This window comes from Hydra viridissima, unplaced genomic scaffold (genome assembly GCF_058129835.1).
Source record: "Hydra viridissima isolate aposymbiotic clone 2 unplaced genomic scaffold, HvirCarnegie_v1 scaffold_9, whole genome shotgun sequence".
Lineage (NCBI taxonomy): Eukaryota > Metazoa > Cnidaria > Hydrozoa > Anthoathecata > Hydridae > Hydra > Hydra viridissima.
This window is the reverse complement of record NW_028324308.1, coordinates 6,405,874-6,414,439: the sequence shown is the minus strand read 5'-3', so window position 1 is coordinate 6,414,439 and position 8,566 is coordinate 6,405,874. Positions and strand designations below refer to the sequence as shown.

The 8,566-nt window shown below is 31.4% G+C and overlaps 1 protein-coding gene across 1 annotated transcript; it reads right to left on the bottom strand.

The window, feature by feature from the left end:
- Positions 1-3,324: 3,324 nt before the first annotated feature.
- On the bottom strand, positions 3,325-6,735 carry LOC149883767 (uncharacterized). Its single transcript, XM_090098635.1, has 4 exons — positions 6,651-6,735; positions 6,349-6,474; positions 5,354-5,655; positions 3,325-4,636 (listed from the first exon to the last, which is right to left on the bottom strand). The coding sequence occupies exons 1-4, from the start codon at positions 6,733-6,735 to the stop codon at positions 4,583-4,585; spliced, it is 567 nt and encodes a 188-aa protein (XP_089954761.1). The 3' UTR covers positions 3,325-4,582.
- Between the last annotated feature and the right edge of the window lie 1,831 nt (positions 6,736-8,566).

The window sequence follows — 8,566 nt, the reverse complement described above, 5'->3', positions numbered from 1 at the left end:
GTTATTTGTTTAAAGAGAGCATCTGTTTATTCTTTGCTTTCATTTAATAACACACGGGGGGTTGACTTAGCAGCTTAATTGGATTAATAAATTGTATATAATAACTAGCTCTAAATTATTTTAAGTTTATTAAATATTTAATTATTCTTCTTTTGTGTTTTATTAAATGCTAATAATCTAAACTGTACTTAACAAGAAAAATTTTTTAAACCTACATTAAGCTGTACTCCCAAAATTTTTCTAAAATTGCAGACTACTTGTCGGCAACGTGTTTTTTAAAAAAACGCTTTAATGGTGAAAGTATCGGGAAGGGGAATTCTAATTCAATCTTTATTGTTTCAAACTAAAACATACTATATTAGTTTCTTTGTTGAGAATTTAAAAGCGTTTTCCTTCAAATGGAGAATGAAAGCATTGTGTTAGGCGATTTTTTAACTTTAGAAATATACTTGCATGGAACAAAGCAAACAAATAAAAGCGAGGAGCAATTCGTTCGTACAAGTAAACAAATTTAGAAGCAGTAAAAAAGAATTATAGATATCAAGGCGGTGTTTTCGGGGCTTAACATTTTCGCTTTTTCGTTTTTCTTTACTATCTCTAAAATAGTCAGGAAGAACGGAAATAATAAAGTTTAGAAACTTTATAAATAAAAAAAACAAAAGACAGAATTCGTCTGGATAATTTGTCTTTTCGTCAACAAAAGACTTTTTAATTTTTTATCTTTTTTTAATTTGAAAAAAAAAAAAAAAAAAAGTCTTATAAAATAAAAAAAATAGCAAAAAAGTTACCCTCATGATAATTCGGTTACCATCAGTTTGAATGATATATTTGAAAAATATTAAAAAACAAGTCCTTCAGAAAAATTTAACTTTGAAAAAAAGTAAAGAACAACACTAAAAAAAAAAACTAAAATCTTTATAAGAAGCTACAAGTGTATAAGGAATAATTCCGATTAAATATAATAACAACTTATTTATGTTAAAGGACACGTCAAAGACGTTTAGCACTTATAAGTAACATATATTATTTATGATAATTTTTCATTATTTTAATAGCAAATGTCTGAGAAACTAAACGACAGTTCATGAATAAATTCTGAAGGCATAGATGAGCTATACAAAAATCATTGAGGTAAAATAAGCAACACGTATTTAAAAACTATTTGACAGTTTATATGATATTTTATTACTTCAGACTAAAACTGAGCTTTTTTGACTGATGATCAAATCATCAAAGATTATAGCTAAGTGGATGGAGACATCACTAGAAGAGGACGTCTACGTGGACGAAAGTTAATGACATTTTTATAAGAAAGAGGAAACTAAGATTCATAAAATTTAGAAATATGATCGAGGTTTCAAGATATTACACGCTCTTCAACGAACGAATTTTTTCAGTTTCAAGTATAAATACAAGAAAATACTCAATACATAAGTTTAGCAATGGAGTCCTGGAAACCAGGGTTCCAGTTCTAAACTTAAAAGGTATCGAAAACAAAAGAAAATTACTTTTCAATTAACTTAACATTAGTTATCAATTCATTTGATTATTTTTTTGAGAATTCAATCACGTTATGTTGCTAAACAACATTTAAGCTGACAGAATTTATAGGTTTAAACACTATTTTTTTTAAAAAAAATTGAGTCACGAGTAACTGAATTTTAGCCAAAGCACACTAGAGAGAGAGAGAGAGAGAGAGAGAGAGAGAGTGTGTGTGTGTGTGTGAGAGAGAGTGTGTGCGTGCGTGTGTGTGCGTGTGTGTGAGAGAGAGCCTTTGACTACTTGAATATTTCAGAATTTCTTTTGTAGTTAAACTCTACGAACCAGTTTTCGCAATTTGATTTCTGTGACTTTTAAACGCTGTGTACTATTTTTAATAAATAGTTATTACTTTTAAAAAACGCTTTGCTTTTTAAATTTCTTTCTAAGTAATTTTTTCAAACATAAATTACTAATTCAAAAAGTAAAATTTTAGGTAATCCTTTTCTTTTCATGTTTAAAAATAGAAGAGCAAAATAATTATAACCTGACGAATTGTAGACTGTTGCTCTTGAAGAAATATTATCTAGCTTTCACCTAGAAATGAAATTTGATACGTCATACTCAGCCCTTTTGGGTAAAACTTGCAGCGTATCTCTCAGTGTTGCTTGTTTGTTGTGATTGATGCGTATCTTTAGTACTTACTGCGTAAAGAATGTAGCATTTAATATGGTAACAATATCCTACTGAACGAGCATAAAAAAACTCGCACGCGTACACACTGTCTGCGTATATGTTTAAGTATGCAAGACGCATTTAAAACCAGCACTAAGTTGTATCCAAATCGTACTACCATTACGCATATGTAGGTTTAGCTTATTACTTATAATAATCACAAATCTATTTTAAAAAATTCTTATTTCAAATAAAACAAATACGAATGATGAACGATTTACTGTTTAAATTTTTACATTCGATTAAATTGAATACTGATTCATTAAGCAAAGTAACGCACGGTATTTATACAAATGTAAATATATTTGAAAGTGTACAATTTGGTTTGGCAATAAAAGTTTTTATATGTTAACTAATTCTTTAGCACTTGTAGGTTAACTTATAAAACAAATCCCTTTTTTTGTGCCAGTTATCGCATCTTGCTTTTGATTCTGTAAATAAAATTAAAAGTTTAACTTAATTACTCATACAGAGTGTGCCAAAAGTTTTTATCCAATAATTACCAACAACTTTTATACTAAAAGAAGAAAAATGACACAAACTGCATTTATAGTAAAAGAAAGCATAAAATTTTTGTCAATAATGTTAAATATTCAAAAGTGCTTCTTTGAGCTTAGAAAACAAGTACCCAAACAAGCTTGCATTCTATTTGGTACGGTTCTAGGTGCATCAATAAGATTGACCGTCGTTTTCCAATCGCCAAACATATTGCCAAAAGTTCTTCTTGCTGAGCAGGCAAATTAAAGGCTCTCTTACATTGGCGTCATAGGCGCCGAATTTTGATTTTGACCAAGGAGGCGAACGGAAATGCTAGGAGGTGAAAACTTCCTCCTCCCCACTCCCCCCTTCATTAGTCTACTGACATCATTTATTGATGACCCCTAACTTCATTAAGAACACAAGAGGCTATTATCTATTTGAAATGCAAAAAAAAAAAAGAGAGAGAATTGATTTTATTTTTCTTACAAGTTGAAAATAAATGAGAAAGGTATTTGGTAAGGTACACATATATTTATTCAAAAATATAAGCGATAACAAATTGAGATTTGGAGGAACTTAAAAAAAGACGTTCCTACATGAATAGTTAAAAATATAGTATTTTCTATTAATTTGTGAACTAACAGTTTTTATAGCAAAATTATTGCTTCGAATGTCTTTTTTTACAAATTCGTTACCAATCTTCTCCATATCTAGAGTATCCAGTTCTTCATTGTGGAAATTGAAAATGGACAAATGATTTAATCTCTTCTGGCTCATTGTATTTCTTAAGTATATCTTCATTCTTCTTAGCATAGGAAATGATCGCTCTGTAAAACATGTTGATTAGAACTGTCACAACTAAGTGCACGATTTTTTTTAGCTCTGTTAGATGAATCTTGCTGTTTTTATGACATTTCAAAACATCAACAACGTCCATGAAAGTCGCTATTTTTAAATGTTTGGCTTCAATTAAGTCACGGAACATCTCTGTATGCAAGTTAAGTCGATCTATATTTAGATCATTGTTTTAAAAGTCACAAATTATTTTTGGAGAGACTTCTAAATTAATAAGAAATGTCTCTGCATTTAATTACAACAGTTGGGAGTCAGAGGTAAACCTTGATGGTGGGCCGCCTAGAACAAAATCAATATCTTCTTTGTAGACTTTATTGTAACGTTTTTTTGCAGTGAAAGTGTGTTGCTTTGTCAATCCACTGTCAAATCTAATTGGTTGCTTTCTTTTCCTTGGTTCATCTAAACCAAGAAATTTCCATTCCTCCTTTAAATTTTCCCACGTGGCATAAAATTTTCCTCTCATGTTGTAAATGGTGTCTTTTAATGTATCAATAATTTCAGTGCATGTTTTTAAATGTAAACTTTTATTCTGGATTAGCTCCTTCCAAATGCTTTAGGATGCTTCTAGTAATTTTTAACATAATAAATGTATCTGCCTTATCCAGTTGCTTCATGAACCCGTTTCAAAACATAAAATGTCTCTAAATGACCTGACTATAACTTGCATTCCTTGTGATCACTTCAGATATGTTTGATATAAGAACATCTATTTTTACTCCTGACAGCGAGCCACAATTCGATCGTCTGTAGTCCTTTACATGGCGAATAAGTTCATTACAGATAAAACTCGTGAAAAGACATAAACAAAATAACTCAGAAAAAGTTTACTTTGTGAATGTAAAAGAATAATACATAGAATTCCATAAAAGAATCTGTGTCAAAACATAATTAAGCCATTTGTACGTGTCAAGCCTGGAAATTTATGGGTTGATTTTCTAGTAGCCTGCTTGGCAGGTGCATTACAAGAAGATTCAGTTGAATCAGACAGTACTGAAGCTTGTTAAGAGGAAGCCAAAGACGTTGGTAACGCTGGCTACTCGATAGATAGCAATACATTTATTGCTGAGTCTGATTGCATATCTTGAACCTAAAAAATGTAAAAGCTGTAAAAGCTGTAAATAATTTAATAGGGATAAAAAATAAACAATTTAACAGGGATAGTACCGATTTAGCAATAAAAAAATCGTCCTGCAGAATTATAATACAGATATTTTCCAATTATCTTCCTGAATAAGCACAAAAGTTGGAAACAGAGCAACAAAAAATGAAGAGAGTAGGATTTTGAAAGCAGTGCATACCAAAATGAATGACAGGAAGTCAGGAATTTATATAACAGATCGAAATACATATCCCAGTAGTATTTTATAACAATAATAAAAAAAAAAGACAAAAAACCAGTTTTTTAAAGCATACATCTTATATTAGTATAATGCACTAAAAGGTAGTAAAGAATTTTTCTTCCATTCAAGGGTTTTGGAATTAGGGTCGTCCATAAATTACGCAAAGCCCCCGTGCATAAATTTCCTGGGGGGGCCACTGCCCCTGTTGCCCCCGTGGACTCGGCGCCAATGATTGGCGTTGGATTTAAATTAGATATTTTAACAAATAATTGTGTTTTATAATCCAGATCTTTTGTTGCACGTTTTAATGTAGTTCAATCATTTTTCAAAACAAGAAATATATTAAAATAAACTTCATTTATATAGAAACACAGAGACAGAATTTCATTGGTCAGTTCAATTCCCCAATGTTTTTTTTTGCCAATTGATATTGTATAACAACTTTTGGCAAAATAAAAATTTACATTTTTTCTACTCAATGCAGCAGCAGCAGCAACAGCAGCAGCAGCAACAGCAGCAGCAGCAACAGCAGCAGCAGCAACAGCAGCAGCAGCAGCAGCAGCAGCAGCAACAGCAGCAGCAGCAACAGCAGCAGCAGCAGTAGCAACAGCAGCAACAGCAACAGCAGCAACAGCAGCAACAGCAGCAGCAGCAGCAACAGCAGCAGCAGCAGCAGCAACAGCAGCAACAGCAACAGCAGCAGCAACAGCAGTAGTAGCAACAGCAGCAGCAGCAGCAGTAGGGTAGGGAATCCTGGGATCCCGAACTCCCGGGATTCCGCGGTTTTTTACAATCCCGAAATCACGGGATTAAGCATATAATCCCGGGATTTTTTTTGAAATCGTTTTCAGTTGAACATTTTTAAATTAAAATTTCTTCGCTTAAGATTCAACTACTTTCGTATTGAAAATTCCTAAATTATTTTTTTCGTTCGATTGCAATCAAATTCGAACTTTACAATTTCGAAGTTGTTGCAGTTTTTGAATAATTGGATTAAATTTATTATAACAATTGAAATTTGATTGCAATTGGTTGCTCAGTCGCATTTATTCAAGTTTCTGACATTTTTTATTTCGAATAGACGTTATCTGTTTGTGACTATTTTATAGTACAAGTTTTAATAAAAAATAAAATTGCTGGTTATTTAAACAGTAAATTTTCTAAAATTATAATGGCTTCTTACATGGAATATGACAAAAAAAAGTAAATCTGCTGTTTGGAAACATTTCTTAAGAGAAGAAAAAGGGCAAACAGCAATGTGTAAGTCTACTGACTGTAAAAAGACTTTAAAAATTGGAGGTGGTTCAACGAAAGGTCTCCATACGCACTTACTTTTCGTCCATAAAATTAACCTCACACCAACTACTATTTCAGCAAACACACAAGATGAACCACCAATAAAAAAAAAACAAAACGTTAACCAATTATTTTCCGATATTGGAGCGAGAAGAAAAATCACTTCCTGCTACACTTGCACGATTAACAACCCTTGATGGGATTTCGTTCAACGTGATATGCCGTTCTAGTGATATACGTGCAGGTCTTATAGCTACAGGATTCAAAAGTTTACCCACAACAGTCAACACTGTGCTTAAAATGGTTGTAGATTACAGCAAAAAAATAAGGAGTTTTTAAATTACTGAAAAAGCTAGCAAAAAGAAAACTTTGGGAAGCAAATAACTCTAATAAAAGATTACAAAATAAGATGGAACAGTCTTTTGTCAAATCTTCAACTCGTCTGTTTATTAAAAAATTGTATACAAAAGGCATTAATAGGCATAAGTCTACCAGAAGGTGAATCTTTGGCTTTATCTAATATTGATATAAAAACTGTATCTCCTATCATTAATGCGCTAGTCCCAGTAAAAGCAACAGTTGAGCCCTTTGCCGTCGGGATGCTAATTTCTTTACAGCTGATGTTGCCATAACTTTTATGTTAAAAACGTTTAAAGATGCTAACAACGTTATAAGTCAAAAGTTGCATTCATCTCTCGTTCTTCGAATGCAACAAAGGCGTACCGATGTAAGTGGGATCCTTCAGTATCTGCACAATGGTAGAACCAACATTCAGTCCGAATCTGAAATAGAGCTAGTAACAGTTCCGACTTCAATAACATGTCGCAAATTAATAGTTGAGTTAATTGAAAGACTAGACGCTACAAATCCAGCTACATCATTAACAGCTTATGAGTCTGAGTCAGAAGTTGAACTTTCTGTTTCAAATGAGGCACTACTTAAAATTGTTTCTGATTCTTCTAACTCTTCATCTGAATCTATTATTCTTTTGCTCTAAAAAGAGCAAAAGAATAATAGACGAACTTAATAAAGCTATAAAAAAAAGCACATTTGCCCGGCATACCAACTCGATGTGAGACGTTATCGATGAAAATTCAAAAGGAAATGGTGTTGTTTGAAAATGGAGAAACACGTGGTGATTTTTTGCAAAGAGCGTATAATTTTTTAATGACTATTAAGCCTACCAGTGTGGAATCAAAACGTGCTTTTTCTGCGGCCGGACTTTTTGCAACAAAAATAAGAAGTCGTCAGGGCGATGAAACTTTTGATGTGCTCTGCTTCCTCAAAACATATTTTAAAAATAATCAAAAATAATTACATACGTATATTATATCTACAAAAACAACGAAGTCTTTATAATTTAATAATTGAGTATGTATAATATTAACAAACCAAAGAATTTCCTTGTAAGTTGATAGTTTTTTCTAAACATACTTTAAATGTCTAATTAATTTCCTCAAAATTTTTCTAAAATAAAATGCTAAAATCTTTCAAGAACAGGTATTTAAAAATCCCGGGATTAATCCCGGGATCCCGGGAATAGGTAAATTTAATCCCGAAATCCCGGGATTTTAAATATAGCACGGGATTACAAACCCTAAGCAGCAGCAAATAATTCCAAAGTAATCAATTGTAAAAAGGATTATGGAGATTATATTAAAATCCTTATGGATAAATGAATTAAAAACTTACCAACGTATTTCAAAAAGTATTGCCAAATGAACGACGGTATTGAATTTGATAACATGAATTTTTTTTTTTCTTGTTACAGATTTTAAAGTGAAAAGCATCGCTTTTCACAATGCAACTGATGCAACTCAAACAAATAAACTGGTAATTAATTTCCAATTTATTTGTTTGACTGGCAATTAATTGTCAGTTTGTTTGTTTGAGTTGTACGGTTGCAATGTGAAAAGCGATGTTTTCTCATTCTTTCTACTCTCCTCAATTTAATTGTCAATTAAATCGATTTCTTCGCTTCATTAAAAAGCGAATATTATTTAAATTATTCATTTTTCGCAGTTCTTTTATTTCGTCTTTTTAATGCGAAAGAACACGAATAAGTTGCTATGGAAATTGTTTTTATTAAATTAGAAAATTACTTATGTGATTTTTCACATTTGTAAAAAAATATCTTCATCTTTTAAACTTGATAATGTTTTTGGATACATAAATTCAAAATAATTTCTTAATTTCTCCATGCTTTTAGTTACAATCGATTTGAAATAATATCTATGATAGCATTAAATATTCCAATTTTAAACATCTTCTCAATGTAAAGTGATAATTCTTTGCCAATTCATCAAAATAGTGCTTCACTTTTAGAGTGCCGTTTTCTTGATACATAGGTGTAACATGTCAATTTTTTGAAGTTTTTTGCA

What these genes read in the sequence shown, in the direction of transcription:
- LOC149883767 (XM_090098635.1), bottom strand. Translation starts at nt 6,735, where the DNA reads ATGATAGGAGATACAGTTTTTATATCAATATTAGATAAAGCCAAAGAT. An exon ending in TATGCCTATTAATGCCTTTT is followed by an intron (nt 6,475 to 6,650) that starts GTATACAATTTT and finishes TTTTAAGCACAG; the next exon opens with TGTTGACTGTTGTGGGTAAA. An exon ending in CTGCATTGAGTAGAAAAAAT is followed by an intron (nt 4,637 to 5,353) that starts GTAAATTTTTAT and finishes TACATTTTTTAG; the next exon opens with GTTCAAGATATGCAATCAGA.